The sequence below is a fragment of the Sus scrofa genome, chromosome 4 (genome assembly GCF_054392235.1).
Source record: "Sus scrofa isolate SSC_HxYL_T2T_F1_AM1 chromosome 4, Sscrofa_HxYL_maternal_Yorkshire_Landrace_v2.0, whole genome shotgun sequence".
NCBI classification, from domain to species: Eukaryota; Metazoa; Chordata; class Mammalia; order Artiodactyla; family Suidae; genus Sus; species Sus scrofa.
The window spans coordinates 94,879,911-94,900,461 of NC_139386.1; the positions used below are offsets into that span (position 1 = coordinate 94,879,911).

The following is a 20,551-nucleotide window of genomic DNA, read 5'->3' on the forward strand; positions in this document are numbered from 1 at the left end:
CGCCGCCTCTTCCGCCCGCGGAGCCCGAGCCCAGCGCCGCCTCACCCCACCCGGCTGGCCAGTGATGTCAGAGCCGGGGAGGGGCGGGGGGCGGGGAGCGGCGGGAGTGGGGGGAGGGGAGGCAGCAGGGGGCTGGGGTTCTGGAAGACTCCCGGGCTGGGGGCAGAAGTGGGGGAGGGCTGGAGGAGCGCCGCCGCCTCTCACCCTAAAGAGCGAAACCCAGTTCTCAGATGTAATTCTTCCCAGTGGAACACACCCTTCCCCTTACGACCTTTCAATGACCACAATGGCTGGGACCCTGGGAGGCGAAGAGTAAGTTAGAGTTTAAGGGCTGGGAAGGCCTTTGGCCTCAGGATCCTCTTAGCTGCCTGGCTTAGTATGTGGAAAAACCTTTTTCTTCCCCTTCTGGGTCAGGGGAGCCATAATGACCGCTCAGTTTTATCTACCTTGGAAGGTGGGGGCTGGAGGAAGCGTTGGGGGCAAGAAGCAACACAGGGACCTCCTCACTTGCCCTGGAGCCACAGACCTCTCTCCAGGGTGATGCCAGCCGGCCTCTTGTGGTCCTCTTACCTTTCCCAAATATACCACCCCTCTGCCTTCCCCCCACCATGATGTAATTTTATTTTTCTGGGGAGAAAAAGAGCAGCAGTGAGCTCAGCATGCAAATATAGACAACTTGCAATGCCACGCTTAGCTCTGTTTCCCAACTCTGCCCCTCTGCCCAGGCCCAGCATGGCAGCTCTCACTTCCCCTCCACCCCAGGGACTTTCCTCCCCCAGATTCTCGGCCAGACTGAAAGAGGGAAGGAAGAAGTGGTAAAGCATCTGTTTTCATTTCCAGCCTAAGGGGTCTCTCCTCAACTCTGGCAGAGTGTGGCGGGGGAAGAGGTCTGAGCCCCGTCAGTGTCTGTGCCACTTCCAGCTACAGCCTGGCAGAGACCCAGAGGAAGCCTCAGGTGAGTTCCTCCTTTTTTTTTTTTTTTTTTTTTTTTTTTTGCTTTTTAGGGCTGCACCTGCTGCATATGGAGGTTCCCAGGCTAGGGGTTTCATCGGAGCTATAGCTGCCAGCCTATTGCAGGGCCACAGCAACGCCAGATCCGAGCCTCGTCTGTGACCTACACCACAGCTCACAGCAATGCTGGATCCTTAACCCACTGAGCGAGGCCAGGGATTGAACCTGCAACCACATGGTTCCTAGTCGGATTCATTTCCACTTCACCATGACGGGAACTCTGAGTTCCTCCTTTCTTTCCTTTCACCATCCTCTCCCCCAAAGTGCCCTGTCACTGACCTTTGGATAGTGACACACCCTCACAATGTGCCTCTGCCTAGACCTCATTTGTTCTGTGTTGTAGGGGTGAAACCGATATTGCTGACCCATCTTTGAGACTCAGAGAAACTAAATGACTTACCTACAGTCAGTGAAGGGTCCAGGTCTTCCAGAGGCAGCCAGGTAGAAGGGACTTGGGCTTCATGCTGGCTCTACTCCTTTCTGGGGCAGGTTATGCCTCTGAGCCTCAGTGTCCTGGCTGGGGACACTGATACCTATCTCACAGGGTTCTTCTTAGATGTAGAAATTGTAAGTCTCTAGTGACTGGCGCAGATGGGTGTTTTTTAAAACATGGGCACTACCATTTAGTGGGACCTTCCACGGATCGGTGCAAAAATAAGTTCCATCATATTTTTGTATTGGTTCAGTGCCCATACTGTGTATTAAACATTTGTTAAATGGGTACAAGCTGGATGAAGACATGGGTTTTGTTTGTTTGTTTGTTTTGGTTTTTGTCTTTTTTGTCTTTATAGGGCCGCACTAGCGGCATATGGAGGTTCCCAGGCTAGGGGTCCAATCGGAGTTACAGCTGCTGGTCACCACCACAGCCACAGCAACGCAGGATCCTTAACCCACTGAGCAAGGCCAGGGATCAAACCCGTGTCCTCGTGGACACTAGTCAGGTTCGTTAACCACTGAGCCATGACGGGAACTCCTAGGGACTCGTTTTTTTGTGTGCCAGGCCCTGTGGACACAGAGAAAAGGCCTGGAGTCCTGCCTTCAAGGAGCTCCCAGTCTGGATGGGGGAGACAGTCGTGGAATTGAAGAGCTCGGCTGGAGTGGGCTGAGCACTAGAACAGAGGTGGTTAGTGCAGGGGGAGCCCAGAGGAAGGAGATGCCGGAGGGGCCACCTCTGAGAAGGCCTCCCCAAGGAAGTGTTCTTTGGGCTCAGTCTTGGCTTTCAAACAAGAGCTGAAGGGAGGGCGCTATCAAGCAGCACATAATCACTTAATTACCTATTGCTTTGTATTTCTCTTCAGTTGTTTCGGGTGCTTGTCTTGACTTCCCAGTGAGGCTAATCAGCTCCAGAGCAGGGACAGGCCCGGGCACTCTTTGTTCTCCCAGAGCCTAACAGCGGTGCTGGACAAACACCATGTGTTCAGAAAAGGCTTGTTGACTTGCAGCGGATAAATAATCCAGGCTTCTCTGGGATAACTGCCTGGAAGGAGGAGGCCCCCACCCCCCACCCCGTGATCACAGTCCCTTAACAAGGCACCCACACCTACATCCCCCATCCTCTGGCTGCCTCCCTCCTGCCGCAGGGTGAGACCCCATCAGCAGACACTTGCTCATGGTGCCCCAGATCCTTTATTAAGGTCTCTCGTTTGACCCAAATACATTAACAAGAGATTGCTGAGCTGCAGCCCCAAACACAGTACCCTCCCATCCTCCTGGCCAGGGAGAGGACAGTCAGAAAGATAGAGGATTTGAGAGAGTGGGGTAAGCATGTGCTCAGGTGGAGGGAGCGAGCGGAAGAGAGATGAGGGCCCTTAGATGCGGCAAGAGGGAATCGCAAGAAAGCGCATGTGGGGGGCGGTGGAAGAAACAAAAAATGGATACAGGGATATCGTGGGACAGGAAACACAAGTCAGAGAGCTGGGCCGGTGTGTAGGGAAAGGTAGCTCCTTGGATCTCAGCACCCAACATAGAGACTTCAAGGGCCCCAAGCCAGAGGATGACCTGGTGTCCCTGGAGGCGCTCAAGGAAGGACAGGGAGGGCAGGAGGGAGCATGAGGAGGGCAGGTGGGGCTGGGCGATGGCTGCCCAGCACCTAGTCGTCGTCGTCATCATCGTCATCGTCATCTTCGTCATCATCCTCTGTGTTGATCTCACCGGACAGCACATCCTCCAGCCAGTCTTCCAGCTCCTCAGCAGAAGGCAGGTCCTCTTCGTCATCCATCTCCATCCATATGCTGTCCGCCTAGGACATGGCAAGACAAAGGATCAGAACTAAGCCCCATGTAGATATTTCAAGCCGTCCTCCCACTCACTGGACCCTGTACATCCTCTGTCTCTCCTCTTCATCTGTCATTGGGCAGGGAAACTGCCCCTGTGAAGGTCTAGGTTAGAATCATGACCATGGGAGTAGAAAGAATGGCTGGATCAGCAAGTAGACCTTCTCCGTTCAGTCTTTCTTACAAACTCTTGCCATGCTGAGCTGCCTAGAGCAGACCTCTCAATCCCACCCTTGATGTAAGACTGGTGGCTCCTCACGGCCTGGAGAATAAGGTCGGCAACGCTTCAGCATTCAAGACTTTGCAGGAGTTCCCGTCGTGGCTCAGTGGTTAACGAATCCGACTAGGAATCATGAGGTTGCAGGTTCAATCCCTGGCCTTGCTCAGTGGGTTAAGGATCCAGCGTTGCTGTTGTCATGAGCTGTAGTGTAGGTCACAGACGCGGCTCAGATCCTGCGTTGCTGTGGCCCTGGCATAGGCTGGCGGCTACAGCTCCAATTAGACCCTTAGCCTGGGAACCTCCATATGCCGCGGGAATGGCCCTAGAAAAGGCAAAAAGACAAAAAAAAAAAAAAAGACTTTGCAAAACCTGCTTTTCCAGCATTATCCTCAGAAATCTCTAGATTCTCAAGCCATAAAAAAATGAAGTGCCTTTTTCCCAAACTTGATATTCATTTTCCTACTTTTTGACCATCTGCACTAACTTTTCCATCAGTTTGGAAATGACTTCTCATAATTTCCACTTGTAGAACTCTTATACACTGAACAATGTCCGCTGTATTTTAATTTTTAAGAATTACGTTTAATTTATTTTTTATTTTTAAAAACTGAGGTATAGTTGATTTACATCAGTCTCCACTTTAAGTGCTACTCCTTTTAAAACCTCTGGGATTCTCAAGCAGAAACACTTTGATTTCTGTGTCTTCCCAGCATTTCGTTAGTATCTCTACCATAGAGTTTACCAGATCTGGCCTGGTAGTCAACAGAATACCCACCTCCCCAGTTAGACTGGGAATTATAGGAAGGCGGACTGTGACTTACTCAATTCAACTCAACAAATATTTTTGAAGCACCTGCTATGTGCGAATGAGATTTCTGCCTTCAAAAAGCTCAAAGTCTACTGGAAGAGAGACACAACACATAAATGGCCAAGTAAAAGTCATGTTCTCAAGGCCAAATGGGCTGTGGGAGAGTGCCAACAAGATAATGACTCCAAATGCGAGGTCTGGAAAGACTGGCTGGAGGAGAGAGGATTCGAACCCGGCTCTGAGGGAGGAGCAGCCCATCACAACAGGTAGAGACGGGGGTGAGTTCAGGGCAGGAATCTCTCCCTCTCTTCCAGCCGTTAGACTGGGCATGTCTGATGCCTCTGAGAAGGGCTCCACTCCTAGTTAGCAGAGCAGAGGAGAACCAGCTACACCGGGAGCAGAGTTGGGGGTCACCGGGGGCTGAGGGGAGAAGGAAACTCACATCAGTGACGTTGACGACTCCTATTTGTGGGGCCGATAGGTCGATGTCGAATGTCTTCTCCCAGTAGGGAACCAGCTGTGGAGAGACCACATATGGCCACTTAATGAGTCTAGGAACCCCTGAGTTCAGGAGGGTGCGTGTGCGGTTCAGGCCAGGGGTAGAGTGGGGACATTATGAACCCGTTGGGAGCTAGGTGGTGGTGGTGGGGGGTCCACCTGTCAGCCCTGAAGAGAAAGGGTAGAACAGAACAGTTAAAGAGTAGACATCCCAGGAGTTCCCATTGTGGCGCAGTGGAAATGAATCCAACTAGGAACCATGAGGTTGTGGGTTTGATCCCTGGCCTCGCTCAGTGGGTTAAAGATCCAGGCATTGCCATGAGCTGTGGTGTAGGTCACAGATGCGGCTCTGATCCTCCGTTGCTGTGACTATGGTATAGACTGGCAGCTATAGCTCCGATTTGACCCCTAGCGTGGAACCCTCCCTGTGCCTCGAGTGTGGCCCTAAAAAGCAAAAAAAAAAAAAATAATAAAAGATTCGATATCCCAGGAATTCCCGCTGTGGTGCAACGGCACTGGTAGTGTCTTGGGGGCACTGAGAACACAGGTTTGATCCCCAGCCCGGCTCAGTGGGTTAGGGATCCCGCGTGACTGCAGCTTCAGCTTAGGTTGCAACTGTGGCTTGGATCTGATCCCTGGCCCAGGAACTCCATGTGCTGAGGGGCAGCCAAAAAAGAAGAAAAAAAAAAAAAAAGCAGATACCCCAAGAGGAAAGTATCAGCTGGGGGCCTTTGGCCCCTCCTTCCCCAAGAAAACTAGATAGGAAACCCTGTTCCAATACTGATTGATCTTGTGACTTTGGGCAAATCACTTCTCCCCAGCCCTCAGTTTCTACATCTGTAAGGTAGTTCAACTCCGTAATTGCCAATGGTCCTCGCATTTCTGTTTGTTCATCTAGTTCCTCTTTCAACAAAGAGTGCTAAGTGTTGGGGATTCAGCTGGGAACAAAGCCCTGAGACATGGAATCTCTGCGCTTTGGTGCTGTCATTGTGTACACCCACAGGCAGGGTTCATGTGACCCGCTGCTGCCCCAAACTCTGGATGGCTCTAGAAGGAGCCAGCCCTGGGCACATGAGCTACCTGCTCAGCCTCTGCTCTGGGAATCCTGTTGTTCCCACACCTCCCTCCTGTCTCCCCTTTCTCAGGATGCCCTCCACGCCCTCCATGCCCCTGTGCAGGCAACAGAGCCCTCCAGCTAAGAGATGGGGACGGGAACTCCCAAACAGGTTTCCTTCCCCTTGGAAGTGCCCCAGCCCATGCCCAGCTTAGGATCACAGTGCCAGAGGGATGTCTCTTACCAGGGGGAAGTCATCAGGATCAATCCAGATGATGCTGAGATCAGGGTTATCAGTGTTATCTTGGGCCACAGACTTGAGAGTCTCTAAGAATTCATAGCCATCTTGGAGGGGACACAGGTGACAAGTGTGAGGTGGGGCACAGAGGAAACAGGAGTCCAGACCTCTTTCCCGCCTCCCACATCTCCACGTGTCTAGCTCCAGGCCGCTTGTAAACTATACTCTAACAAAACATATCCTGGAGTTCCCTCGTGACCCAGCAGGTTAAGGATACAGTATTATCACGGCTGTGGCTCTGGTTACAGCTGTGAAACAGATTCAATCCCTGGCCCGGGATTTTCCGCATGCCGCAGGCACAGCCAAAACAAACAAAACCCCCCACATCTTATGTATGAAGAGCCTATGCCCCGCGCCAGTGCCCCTGCCCACCCCCACCCCCCAATCCTGTGTTCCTCCCTCACCAGGATCAGCTTCTTCTGCAAAGGCCACAATATGAATTCCGTCCATATCATCCTCCTGTTGAGGACGAGAGGGGATCTTAGCTATATTTCCTGAACTTAGAGAGCCCCAAACAGACCCTAGATCTTCCTTGGACCTGAATTTTCTGGCAATCCAGCTTCTGAATCAGATATATTCTTGTGGCGGTGATGTTTTTCCAAGTACACCGCCCTCTTCTGTTCCAGGGCCCCCACACCTCCTCTGGCAAACCCCTCAGCCCCAGAGCTTGGGGCTCCCCAACCCTTGTCATCTTCATCAAGTTATGGGTGTCTCCCAACTCCTGACACGTTCTTCTGAACAGAAACCCTCAGCCTATGATGGTGCACTGCCTTTCCTACAAGCAAGACATGAGGAGCAGCAGCGTCGGGTGGTTCTAGGACTTGAGTTTTCAGCCACGATGTTCCCCTGAGAGCCTTGCCCCGCCCAGGAGCACTCACCCAGGTCTCATACATACTCTCAGGCTTCAGTTTCCTCAGGGTTGATCTAGAAGAGAGGGAAAGTCACTCCTCAGTGGGTGAGAAGGACACCCTTGGCTCCAGAGGGTCCCCATAGCAGAGGCTGCCACAGGGTCATGCCTAGGGCAGAGACAGCTTGTAGCCTGGAACAAAGCCATCTGGCAAAGTCTAAGCTCTGGGCATCAGGCCCAGATCATTGCATGGTTAAAGCAGGTGGGAGAGTGGAGGGTGGGCAAGGGGACTGGGACAGAGACTTTGGGAGAAAGAACTGGACATCTGGGTGTGTGTTCCCTCGTTCATTCATTCACTCATTCATTCAATAAAATGGAATGTTGGAGATGCTCCAGACACTGTGCTCAGCGCTGAGTAGACAGAGTTGAACAAGGCAAACCTATCCCTGCCCTGATGAAGGGGACCACCCTCTAGTGGGAGAGAGCGTAAGCCGTGTTTTCCACTGATAAAAGGGTATTGCCAGTTGCGGAGTACGGTGAAGGAAGAGAATTATGTGACAGTGTAGGGCAGGGTTTGTCAGCCTTAGCACTAGTGACATTTAGGCCCAGATAATTCTTCGCTGTGGGAGGGCTGTTCTGTGCATGGTAGGTATTTAGCCGCATCCTTGGCCTCTACCCACCAAGTGCTGGTACTCTTCTCCAACCAAAAATGTCTCCAGACATTGCCAAATATCCCCTGTTGAGCACCGCTGGTGTAGGGTAACATATGAGAAAGAACACAGGCCAGATCGGGTTTAGAATCCAGTTCTGACACTTAACTGTCTGTGGAATCTTTTAAACTGAGGTTGTTCAAAGCATTAAATAGAACCATAGAGATAGCACCTCAGAGTCCCCAGGCACTCAACACTGGTCACAGCCAACATTTCAATGTGTGTAAGGAGCGCGTCTACGGAGCACTGCCTGCGTGTAAGGCTCCTGGCTGAGTGCTGGGGTGCAAAATATTATGCAAAATGGTCATTGTGTCAGTGAGCACTGGTACGCAGAAGTATATCCATCTCCAGGGGAGATGGGACTCCTGGTTGGCCCATCTTGCAGATGTGTGTGTGTATGTGTTCTAGCTGGGGGGAGAAGTCTTCCCTGCTCAGAGGGTTGCCCCTCGCTCCCCACCTCCTGTGCTTCTCCACGAAGTGGACAATCTCCTCTTCGCTGTTGGGCTTGTCTGGGATGGTCACAGGCTCTTCCATGAAGGCCTCGTAGAAATCAATCTCGTTCAGCTTCAGGGTCAGCTTCTTTGCCACCTTTTGGGGGAAGGGGTGGGGTGGAGGGAGTGGAGCAGGGGACACGGTCATGGTGAGAAGCAGTATTATAGGGGGGCAGATAGCAGGCACTCGTCACTGCCGCTGTGACACTGGACAAGTGTCTTAACATCTCTGGGCTTTGGTTGGACATGAGGGGGTGGGTTCGATCATCCAAAATTTTTGAGGTGGGGATGGGGAGAGTTGGTGTGTAGGTGGGGAGGAGGTCCCCCACCTATTCTGGGAGAGGGGGCTGAAGGAGCCCTAATACAGACCTTGCTGTCGAAGGTGGCGAAGAAGGGGATGTAGGGGTGAAACTCCTCTGCTGCATCCTCGAAGGCTTTGTAATCTGAGGGGGATGCAGAGTCAGTCTTGGGGGAGAGCCAGGGTCTGCCATGGAACCAGGCCCCCTCTATCTCTCCCTGGTTCTTCTTCTTCTTCTTCTTTTTTTTTTTTTTTTTTGCTTTTTAGGGCCACACCCACGGCACATGGAAGTTCCCAAGCTAGGGGTCAAATCAGAACCACAAGCACTAGGCTATGCCACAGCCACAGCAATGCAGGATCCAAGCCGCATCTGCGACCTACACAGAAGCTCACAGCAATGCCAGGTCCTTAACCCACTGAGCGAGGCCAGGGATCAAACCCACAACCTCATGGTTTCTAAACGGATTCGTTTCTGCTGTGGGTTCATCCTGAGACCCACCCCCCTCTGAGAGTGGTTAATTGGGGATGGAGGGCAGTGCTGAAGGTGCCTGTCTGAGAAACCAGCAGAGAGCCGGCAGATCAGAGTAGCTGATGGTCCCACCATGGCAAGAGGAGTGAGGCGGCAGGGATGCTGAGCCCGTGGGTGAAGTGGGGAGGCAGGAGGACAGGTAAATTGAGGGGCCAGGGCAGAGGGACAGTGGGCTCTGAGGGTTACCCACGCTCTGAGTCTTTGTTCTTGAAGTAGCCAATGAGTTTGATCTCATCTTCAATATTCTCGAATGCCTGCAGCTCTCGTTCCCCCTCAATCAGTTCCACAGGGTCCTCTAGGACCTGGAGGAGCAAGGACATAGAAGGAAGAGTGTGAGATTCTGTCTCAGCCGTAGAGGCAGGGAAAGGGATCAGGGAAAAGAGGGCTGGGAACTTGGAGGAAAAGGCTCTAAGTTGCCTCTGAGTGTGTGTGTGTGTGTGTGTGTGGTTGGAGTTGGTCAGACACTAGGGAGGCACCATTAGGTCCAGGGGAATCCTTACATCAAGCAGAAACTCCACCAGGGTGTCAGCAGAAAACTCGCCATCATACTCAATGACTTCATCTCCTTTGAATACATAAATGCTGTCCTCTTCAGTTAGCCCTGGGGAGTGAGCCAGAGGTGCGCCATGATTCCAACCTTCCCACAGAGCCAAGGGTCCAAGTCCAGGGTCGCAGCCCATTCCATAATCCCACCGGACCCCACATCCTCCACCTCTACTGACTCTTAGCTCCTACATCCCTGGTATCTTTGCCCCTGGATTAGTCTGGCCTCAGGGGTTCTCCAGGGAGAAGCTGGGATCCAGCGGGGCCTCTCCAAGGAGAAGCTGGGATCCAGCGGGGGTGCTAGGGGAAGACGTAGGGAGACATCATCTAGCAAGATGTCTCCCTTTGCCTGCCTGCCACCACCAGAGACAGGCGTTTCTGGTACCTCCTCTGAGGACTCTAGTTGCTGATTCTCGGGTCCAGCCCTTTAACCTTCTGCTATTACTGACCAGATGACTTCATTGCTGACCACCCCTCCCCCACCCACATCCGGAGTCCAGTCTCAGGCCTGTGCTGCCCCCTGGTGGCTGGTGCTGTAACACCCCGCCCACAGCTCTGGAGGGGGATGGGTTGGATGGGTTGGAAGAGGCGTTTGCAGAGGCCTCTCCAGCCCTGCTTGGGTTTCCAGATTTCCCCTTTCCTCCAGCACCTAGCTCTGTTTTTTTTTGTCTTTTTTTAGGGCCACACCCGCGGCATATGGAGGTTCCCAGGCTAGGGGTCTATATCGGAGCCGTTGCCGCCGGCCTACGCCAGAGCCGCCACAACACCAGATCCAAGGCACGTCTACGACCTACACCACAGCTCACAGCAATGCTGGATCCTTAACCCACTGAGCGAGGCCAGGGATGGAACCTGCAACCTCATGGTTCCTAGTCGGATTCGTTTCCGCTGCACCATGTCGGGAACTCTGCTAGCTCTGTTTTTCAGGTTGATACAAAGAATGACACCTCCACCTCTCTCTGGGATTTGATCATGGGTCTCTCTAAGGAATAAAGGAGAAGCTGGCACCACCCAGCCATAACCCTTCGAATTTCTCACTCACCACCTTTCCTCCCCCCCCCCCCCCCGCCCCGCCACGCCCTTCCCTCCTCTCCTTTACCTAGTTTCTTGGCTACGGCCGCGTCCTTCTCAGAGTCCACCATCCCGAAGCCAACACCCTTGTCTTCTAGAACTTGGGCTGCTAACTGAAGGGAGAGTTAGGATTAAAATCAGCCCCTGGAATTCTTAGTAACCACTATTCCTCATCTCTTGCTTTCAAGGTGGGTCCTTTGAAATGCAGGGAATATGAGTCGACCCTGACCCTGTGCTAGGATCCAGGGTATTTCCACTTTCCCTACCACGCTACCATTTTGGTCTTTGGTTCAATTTTACTCCTTGAACATTTACTGCTCATGTACCGTGTGCCTCTTATGTTGAACTTTCCGGCACTGTGCATGTACTTCCGGGTTCCTTAGGGATGCCGAGGGGTCTGGCTTCAGAATGACTGAGGCCCTTCCTTCCTTCAGAGCTGAGTCCCCTACTCCCTACTGATCAAAGGCCATGCTCAGTGTGGGGGTGACATTAGATGTCCTTTGGGATTCTTTTGAGTGACTCCCAGTGGGAAGAATCTTGGAGGGCAAGAGGGTGATAGTGAGATCTGGTCATGTTGCTGAGGAGCAGGGAAAGCCAGAGAGCTGAGAGTAGAGGTCCCTTCGCCACCACTGGTTGCTCTCAGAGGCAGAGAGACTGACGGGGAGACCTGAGGTGAAAGGGGCCGGGCTCTCCTCAATCCGGTGGGACTTCCTCTTTCACTGTCTACTTTAGCCCTCCTAGGGCAGTTACACCCTAGGCCTCCCAACCGGGCTCGCAACCCCAATGCGCTCTGCCTTGGGCACCATTTGCAGCTTTACCCCACCTAACACGGATGCTCGGGCGCTCAGGTTCTTAGGAGGATGGGCCAGGGAGGTGGTTGGCAGGTGGCTGGAGAGGGATGCTGAGCACTCAGGATAAAAATACTCAGCTCATTAATCAGACGGTGGGTTCCAGTGCCCAGCAGGGGCACACAGAAACAGGAGCCTGTAATACTGGTGTCTTGCCCTGAAATAGTCCAAGCTCTGGGCAAGCTGGGGCCCCTCTGCAGTGCCAAGCTAGGGAAGGGGCTGCGGCAGCTTGGCCAAGGAGACGCCACACATCCCACTCCTGGGGGCAGGGGGTAGGGGTTGTGTGTGTGACCACAACTCTCAGTTATCTTTTTTTTTTTTTTTTTTTCTTTTTCTAGGGCTGCACCCATGGCATATAGAGGTTCCCAGGCTAGGGGTCTAATCAGAGCTGTTGCCACTGGCCTACTCCAAAGCTACAGCAATGCCAGATCCGAGCTGAGTCTGTGACCTACACCACAGCTCACGGCAATGCTGGATACTTAACCCACTGAACGAGGCCAGGGATCGAATCTGCCACCTCATGGTTCCTAGTCGAATTCCTTAACCACTGGAACTCCCTCCCAGTCATTTCTAAATGTGGGCTCTTTCCCCTTGTAACAATAGGCTCTCATAACTCAGTGCCCCAGGTCAGTTTGGGGGTGAGGAGAAAGTTCCCACAAAGACAGGTTGGGGAAGGCATTGTGGACCCTCCTCCAAGCAAGAATTTTCCAGTGGAGATGCCCAGCCCGATCCAATAGGGGCAGATGGGGCTGGTGAGGGAGGGGGAGGGAGGGGGAGACTAAGAGGCCAATGGGAGACACCGTGGTATCTACTAAGCCTTTGGCCATTAAACAAGTGACATGCAAGTTAAACGGCTGTAACATTGAAATTTATACTCAGTTCGGATCTCTTTGGTGTGTGGCCCTGAAAGTATATAGAGAGGGGGCACATCCTGGCTAGAAAGTAGATTTGGGGGGTGCACTGCAGTTCTTCTCATTTGCCTGAGGAAACTCTCTTTCCCTCCTTCCCCCCACTTCCAAGGTCACCCCAGTCCTAGGCAAACCCAGTACTGCCAGCCTCCTATGCAATGAGGAGAGGTCCCCCTGCACTTCCTCCTCCCCCTCAAAACTGCCCGATTCGGGCAGTACTTTTGAGTTCCTGAATCTCTGTTTCTCTTTCGGCTAAGGTCACATGCCCCTTGTGTCCTGTTGTTCAAGACAGGGTCCTGCAGCCCCGGCCCTCACCCCCAGATCCCACCTTCCAAGACCTACATGGAGTTGCAGGCTAGGGGTTGCAGAGAGGGGCTGGCGGGCTCCGCAGGCCTGCACACCCCGCCACTCACCTCCAGGATCAGCTCCTCCAACTCAAACTGTTTTTGTGAGGCCTTGTCGTCCTCGGGGGGTTCATGGTAGAGCAGTGCCAGCACCTCATACTTCTTGAACACATTCTTGTAGTTCTTTGCGTTGACGTTGACCACACGGTCCACACCATCATACTGGGGGAAGTCCAGCCCTTCCTCCCCGTGCACCCCTGACTTGGGTGTCCCTAGCACCAGCAGTAACAGCAGTGCCAGCCGCAGGCCGGGCACAGCTCTGGCCCCCATCCTGTCTGCAGCGCTCATGGAGGTAGAGGGGTCTGGGTCGGCTCTCCTGGTCCAGAAGAGGTTAGCTGGGGGAGGGAGGAGCCCCTGGGTCCCGAATCCTGAGTTGGGGGGGGTGTGGGGAACGGCCCAGAGCAGTGGACAGAGGACGCTGCTGGGTCCTGGAGAAATTGCCGACAGAGCCAAGAGAAAAAGGGTCAGGAGGAGGAATAGGAGCAGGGGCGGGGAGGGAACCGGAGCTGCCCCCGAGGTTGGCACCCCTCGGCCCCCACCTGGTCCCGTCTAAATATGTCTCCAGGATTGGCAGGAGAGACAGATAACCTTCTGCGGCCAGGCCGGCTCCGTGAGGGCCGGGATCCTCCTACCTCCAGCACCTCTCACCCGGGCTCTCAGAGCTTCCTTCCCCTCCCCCTCCCCCAATGCCCAGGGCTCCTCAGCCCCTGTCCCCACACTGGCCTAAGAGTTCATCGCCATATTAAGAAAGGAAAAAAGCTGGAGCTAAAAATAAGACCAGATGAGTCGGAGGTAAATGAAGCTGGGGCTGGGGGAGGGGAGGTTTGGGGTGATCAGAGAGAATTGCGGGAGGGCAGGGGGTCCCCAGAGAGAGGGAAATGGGGCCCCGAGAGGAGGAGGTATTCTGGGCCAGAGGTTAAATCCGTAATAAATTCATCGAAGGGGGACAAATGCAGTCTTGACTCTAAATCCTCAAACCTGGGACTCTCTTCTAGGTCAAGTCTGTTTCTTTGATGCTGTGGAGGATGGGGGGCAGTGCAAATGCAATCCAGGCTGCAGGAAAGAGACCCCCTGCACTTCCCTTTAAAGAACCAAGACCAAGGATGAGGTCATTCTCTGAATAAAAGATGGAGCCGCGTCCAGGACCGGCGCCCTGGCTCAGCTCCAGCCCGTTTCCTTTGCTTCACTCAACGCTCCTCACTGGAGAACACAGGGGAAGGACGGGGCGTGGGGCGTGAAGTGCTGGCCGGCATCCAGCCTTGGAGATTCGGATCTGGGGCTTCTCTGCCCACAGGCCCGCGATGCAAAGGAGGAAAGTCATTCGGCGGCTGCCTCCTGCTCGTACTCTCTACTCGGATCCTATGGGACTGGTTTTCTACGGCACGGTGGGAAGGAAGGATTCCCCAGGCTGAATGATTCCAGGAAGAGGGAATAGCGCCTATGCATTCCTATGTCTTTGACAAGATGAAAGGGACGAGGTATAAACAGCAGGGGAAAAGATCCAACACTGGGAAGATATGAAGAGGTGGGCCCGGTGCCCTGAGCTGGGGATGCTGATTAATTCTGTGCACTGATGGCCAAAGCAGAGCTGGTGGGGAGAGGCTCTCACGTCCTAGATCCTGCTTGGGGGTGAGGGCAGAGTGGATGAGTTCAGCTCTGGGTACCGTGAAGGGAGGACCCTCGTCATGGCCCTCCAGGGCCCTTACCATGCACGGGTAAGCTGAGCAGCGAGGGGACAGAGAGAGGCTAGGTCCAAGTCAGAAGCCCCCATCCCCACCCTGAGTAGCTCTGATGTTGGAGGGACAGGTGTGTACTCCGCACCATGAAGTGATGTTAGAGGAACAACTTTTCTGCACACCCGTGGGGCAGACCTTACGTGGCTAAGTGGGGAAGGCCAGCGAGAATCTCAAGAACGTGGCAGGAGTGGGTCCAAGAGCGACAGCTGTCACTGGAGCAGGAGAGGCCAGAGCGCGCCTAAGCAGGGCATGTTGGAGCTGGAGAGACCTCAGAAACCATCTCCTGGCCTCACAGGAGAGTGGCCAGCGTGCCCACAGCCGCACAGCCACAGCAGAGCCAACGGGAGAAACGACAGGCCCGCCCAGACGTCCGTGACCTAGATGACGTCCAGTGCTGACCGCCTGCTCTTTTCTGCTGCGCTCTGGGGCAGGGGGGACCGCTGGGACAGACACCAGACACGCTGGGACCCTGAGATTCGTTGCATCATGCCTCTGACCCTCCCTCCCCCCAGGGTGAGGTGGGACCAAGTGGTGGCCAGGCTGGCCATGCCCTTCCCCTTCTGCAACTACCAGACTGTGTCATCCGTCCCTCCCTCTCCTCCCCCCCCTGGCTGTCCAGAGCCACCCAAATCCTTTCCAGCAGCTGCCTTCCCTCCCCGCCTCCCCATCCTCTTCTCAGATTCTTTGCTTTTTACTTTCTACTCAGTCTCTGCCCTCTAGGCCCCGCCTTCAGGCTCAGCCACTGGTATCAAATGACCCTAAGTTGGGGCCTCTGTATTTTTAACCCACCAGACACCCGAAGCTCCTGCTGCTGAAACCTGAGGCGCTGGCCCTTCCTCAGGCCCCCTCCCCACCCCACTCACACACACCCCGGCCCCTCCATCTTCCGAGGTCTGGTTCAGCCCTGTCAGCAGCGAGGAAGGACCCCAGACTGATAGAGCCCTGTCCCTAAACGACCTTGTGTTGGGGGTGGGGACAGGCAGGAGGAGGAGGGCCAGCGTGGGCAAGGGGGGCTGCTGGACCTTACAACGGCCTGCTCTTGGCTCGCCCATGGCCTCTCATCTTCCAGATCCATCCACGGCCCTTTCTCCATCACCAGCCTTTTTCTTTTTTTCTTTTTCGTTTTCGCATCTGTGTATTTTTGGCCCAGCCCTCATTGTAAGACTAGTCTGAAAATGGCTGTGGGTACAAGTTCTGGAATCGGACAGACCCTGGTTTCCCCGTCTATAAAATGGGGAGGGGTGCTAAGAATGTCTTGCTTGTATGGATTAATGAGTGCTGTGTGTAAGGCCTTTGTCCACTGTCACACATAGTGTGCAGTCACTTAGCGCATGTGCTTTGTTTTTGGTGACAGCCTCCGATTTCCCCCAGCTTTTCTTTGCATTTCTCTCTGTGTATGCTTTCCTGCTTAGCCAAACCTCTTGTCTAAAAGAAGCCTGAGAATGGAGTTCTCCTTGTGGCTCAGTGGAAATGAACTCAACTCGCATCCATGAGGATGTGGGTTCAATCCCTGGCCCCATTCAGTGGGTTAAGGATCCAGCATTGCTGTGGCTGTGGCATAGGCTGGCAGCTGTAGCTCCAATTTGACCCCTAGCAGGCTTCCATGTGCCGCACATGTGACCCTTAAAAAAATAAAATAAAAATACATAAAAGTAGCCTGAGAATGAACCGGCCCACAGGGCAAAGTGGACTGGCTCACAAAGCAAAAGCCAGCGAGTGGGTGAAGAGGAAGGAAAAGCTGCCGCCGAGAGTGGGCAGGAGGGAAAGTCTCCCAGGGACTCCCCACCCACCTGAAATGCCGCAAGGGCTGAGCCCAGGCTTGGGGATCAGGCTCTGGGGACCGTCCATCACCCACGTGAAGCTGGGGCACAAGGGTGTGGTTGCTTTGCCTGAAGCGTTGTTTCTGCTTCTATTTCAAGGCCAGAGAAAAAGGCCGAGGGGTGGGATGGGATTGAGCTGCCCTAATGACTGGGCTGGGGGACAGGGCACGCCCCCTTCCTTAGAGGAGGGGTGGCCCCACATTCACCTCTTACCCCCTGACCCCTCCCCAGTCATTTAACCTTCTGGACCTGAGGTTCTTCCTGATGAAATCAAGTCTTTTCTAGCACAAAAACGCTATGCTTCTGTGAGTTGATCTGAGGGCTGAGTGGGTGCTGTGGGCCTCCCTCCCATAACTTGTGGCTCCCCTGCTCCCCTCTCATCCCCTCCGTTTCTCTGATCCCAGCTCCACGTGTCCTGTCCTTGCTCTCCATCGGTTTGGAGAGTGACTTTGAGGGCTGGTCCTCAAGAGACAAGAGTGCTTGATTCTGATCCCCTCCCAGCCTCGACTGTGGTCCCCGAAAGGCTTTCCCTGCCTGGCTACCATGACGATCTAGCGTCACAGTAATCCCTATCTTCTAAAAATCAGAGGCGACACGTCCAGCAGCTGAGGGCTGTTGCAAAGGTTTACTCTCTGGTCTGGTTACTGAGCCTCCCTGCTGGGCTCCAGTCAGACGCAGGCTGGGCTTCCCCTCCACCCACCTCCTCTTCTATGCACGGTGCCCTCCAGGGTTGCCTGCTTCTCTCATCATTGCTGCCTCCTGGCATCTCTCTGCCCCAACTAAGATGCTCTCTCTGATGTTCCTGCAGACCCACTACCCCTAACCCTCCCCGAGCCGGCCCTCAGGACACCCCTGTGTCATGTGAAGCTCTTCCTCTGTTGAGTTTAGTAGTAGGTCTCCCTCTCCAGCCAGCCTGTGCAAGAGAAGCGAGCAGAGTGAACTGGGGAAGGCGTCAAGAGGAGAAAGGCAGATGGGGAAGCGAAGACAAGGAGCATCGTGGTGGGGCAGGGACAGGGGGGCAGGGTCCGGGCGCGGCACACGCCAGGCAGTGAGCTGGGGGAAGGGCAGTGGGCCCAGAGGAACCCGGGGTGGTTAGGAGGCTAGTGACCTCTCAGATCAGGGTGCAGGGGAGCATACCGCCAGGATGACCACGGATGATGAATTTTCTGACTTCATCATAGATAAAGATGAGGAGGCTATAGGGAGTGGCACACAGCCACCAGGTTATCCTGGAGAGAGTAAAAGCTCATCAGTGGGAGAGGAGAGAGAGGGGACAGAGAAAGGCAGGTGCAGAGAACAACGTGTGGGGAGTGAGCATTTTGGGCTTTAAAAATTTTTTTTTAAACTATAGTTGACTTATAGTGTTCTGTCAGTTTCTGCTGTACGGCAAAGTGACCCAGTTACACACACACACACACACACACACACTCACACACGCGTGCGCGCGCATACATTCTTTTTCTCACATTATCCTCCATCATGTTCCATCACAAGTAACTATAGTTCCCTGTGCTGTACAGCAGGATCTCATTGCTTATCCACTCCAAATGCAATAGTTTGCATCTACTAACCCCAAACTACCAGTCCCTCCCACTCCCTCCACCTCCTGAGTGTTTCCTTTGTTGTGTGGGAGGTCAACCTCTGCCTTAGAGAAGGTCAAAGCCTGGGGAGAGAGGGCAGAGGAGCCCAAGACAGGAACACAAAAAGCCAAGGAGAACAGTACGTGATAAATGCCATATTAGAAGTATATGCAGTGTAAACAGAGATTATCCTCTGGCTTTCAGGGAGTAGCTGAGGGAAAGAGACCCTCTTCCTTTGCTTCCTGGGTACTGTGGGCATTGCACCCACAAAGTCCAAGCAGGCTGGGTCTATCTGAGACCAGATGCATGGGGATATCTTGCCAGGGAATATATGCACTCTTTTGTATTGTAAAGATATGGAAATCTTTTTCTTTATGAACCTCTTCTATAGACCAGGAAGATGGACCCTGGGAGGGGTTGAATCAGGACCACATGTGTCCCTTGGATGTTGTTAGAAAGATGGCCTAGACCAGGAGTTCCTGTTGTGGCTCAGTGGAAACGAGTCTGACTAGTAACCACAAGGATGCCAGTTCGATCCCTGGCCTTGCTCAGTGGGTTAAGGATCTGGTGTTGCCATAAACTGTGGTGTAGGTCGCAGACACAGCTCGGATCTGGTGTTGCTGTGGCTGTAGTGTAGGCCAGTAGCTGCATTTCAGATTCTACCTCTACCCTGGGAACCTCTGTATGCCACGGGTGTGGCCCTAAAAAGACCAAAAAAAAAAAAAAAAAAAAAGAAAGAAAGAAAGAAAGAAAGATGGCCTAGACCTGTCTGATAGAAATATACTGTGTGCCACATGTGAAATTTAAAATTTTCTCTGGTAGCCACATGAAAATAAGTAAAAAGGAACAGGTGCAATTAATTTTAGTATATTTTATTTCATCTTAAATATCCAAAATATTAATCATTTCAACATGCAGTCAATATAAGTGTAATTAATGAGTTATTTTACATGCTTTTTTATCCCAAGTCCTCAAAATCCAGTATTTTACACTGACAGTATACATTAAGTCAGACACTAAATTTTTAATAGCTAAAGGAAAATGGAGTCCAACCAAAACAATAAAGCTGTATTAATAGAAAAAATATTGGACACTGCTTTAGTTTTCAACTTTCAGTGCATTAAAACCATAAATTCAGTTTCTCAGTCTCACAGGCCATATTTCAAGAGCTCAGGAGTCACATAAGGATGGTGGCTACCATATTGGACAGTGCAGGGCTAGGTCATGGTTCATTACACACACAGAAACACACACACACACACACACACACCCCTCAACCAATATAAACAGTTACATACATACAGTCCCACATTCATTCAACAACAATTATCATATGTCTGCTCTGTGTCTGTGTTAGGTCTTGGGGAAATAGAAATCAAGACGTGATAGTCTTTGATCTCAGAGAGCTCAAGCGATTAGGGAAAAGAGGTTAGATAAACACACAAAATAAATAATCCCAGTATTAGGTGATGAGTTATGGTGAAGTTACATACAAAGTGGGAGCACAGTTCATGATCAGCCATATTTACTATCATTTATATGTTGACATGAAGAGCAACAATAGCAGAGCTACTGTTAACAATACACCCATCTGGACCCAACCACCATGCTCTGTGCATTATATGCATTTCTGCATGTAATTCTCAGAACAGTCTGCCAGGTGTGTGTTATCAAGACTTTGTAGGTAAAGCTGAGGCACAGAAAGGTTACCGTCTTATCCAAGGTCATAGAAACCTGGGATTGTCAGTATCTAAGGGCAGTGCCAATGTCTTGGTCTTTTTGTAGGGCTGCATCTGTGGCATATGGAAGTTCCCAGGCTAGGGGGTGAATCAGAGCTACAGCTGCTGGCCTACACCATAGCCACAGCAATTCCAGATCCTTAATCCACTGAGTGAGGTCAGGGATCAAACCTGAATTCTCATGGATACCAGTTGGGTTCGTTACTGCTGAGCCACGACGGGAGCTTCCCAATGTTTTTTATTAAACATTAATTGAGCAGCTACAGAACACAAAGCATTGTACAAAACACTACAAGGAACAGAAAGCTGAGCAAAGCATGTAAACACATAGAAAATGGAGTGAAATGGGAGTTTTGCTTATTTCTGTATAAAAATGTTAAATAGAAAAATCTCACAAGCATATACTGCTGTAAAAAACAATAAAAACATGGGACTTGAACCAAACAAGGCACCAGACAATAAGAATTTCAGTGTGCCCACTCACATGTATGCACATTAAGACATATTTGCATAAGTACAGCAGAATTAGCCACGCATAGATTAGGCTCTATTTATGATTACATCGGCTCCAAGCAATATGCAGCCTGGGACGCCTATACCACACATTATCATAAAAAAGATACCACGCTGTTAAGCGCTGCTAAGTCGACTAAATTTGCATGTCTGGTGGGTTGCAGCCGTTTGGCACAGTCCCTAATCCCTCCCCAAATAAGGTGCATCTGTGGGAGCGCAGAGGGTTCTCTTTACTTCAGAGTGCCGCCTGCCCTCCTCTTGACGTCCCAGCTCAAGCACTCCCCCCCTCCCCCGCCCCGGGGCTCCCCCTGGGTCCAGACTCGCTCCGTCGTTGCATCCTTCCCCTTACTCA

General features: G+C 52.5%; 2 protein-coding genes and 1 long non-coding RNA gene across 6 annotated transcripts in view; 1 reads left to right on the top strand and 2 right to left on the bottom strand.

Moving 5' to 3' along the window:
- The first annotated feature begins 123 nt into the window (after positions 1-123).
- LOC146404032 (uncharacterized) lies at positions 124-16,199 on the top strand. Of its 2 annotated transcripts, XR_014843994.1 has the most exons (3): positions 124-312; positions 841-955; positions 13,807-16,199. It is a non-coding gene; the product is annotated as an uncharacterized LOC146404032 (long non-coding RNA). The 2 variants fall into 2 exon arrangements; XR_014843993.1 differs by lacking the exons at positions 124-312; positions 841-955 and adding an exon at positions 13,406-13,603.
- Positions 2,694-13,121, bottom strand: CASQ1 (calsequestrin 1). Its single transcript, NM_001243269.1, is given in 11 exon segments — positions 2,694-3,250; positions 4,755-4,829; positions 6,109-6,209; positions 6,567-6,621; positions 7,041-7,086; positions 8,177-8,307; positions 8,580-8,653; positions 9,228-9,339; positions 9,538-9,638; positions 10,680-10,764; positions 12,821-13,121. Coding segments are annotated over 11 exon segments (1,209 nt in total). The 5' UTR covers positions 13,100-13,121; the 3' UTR covers positions 2,694-3,100.
- A 774-nt stretch (positions 16,200-16,973) lies between the features above and the next one.
- ATP1A4 (ATPase Na+/K+ transporting subunit alpha 4) overlaps positions 16,974-20,551 on the bottom strand; it is a 42,953-nt gene continuing 39,375 nt past the window's right edge. For all 3 annotated transcript variants that reach the window (XM_085022580.1, XM_021089576.2, XM_085022581.1), the window contains exons 22-23: positions 17,505-17,596; positions 16,974-17,280 (exon numbers count right to left, since the gene is read on the bottom strand). In XM_085022580.1, coding sequence (XP_084878706.1) covers positions 17,252-17,280; positions 17,505-17,596 — 121 coding nt within the window. In that variant the 3' untranslated portion in view covers positions 16,974-17,251. The remainder of the gene's footprint in view (positions 17,281-17,504; positions 17,597-20,551) is intronic.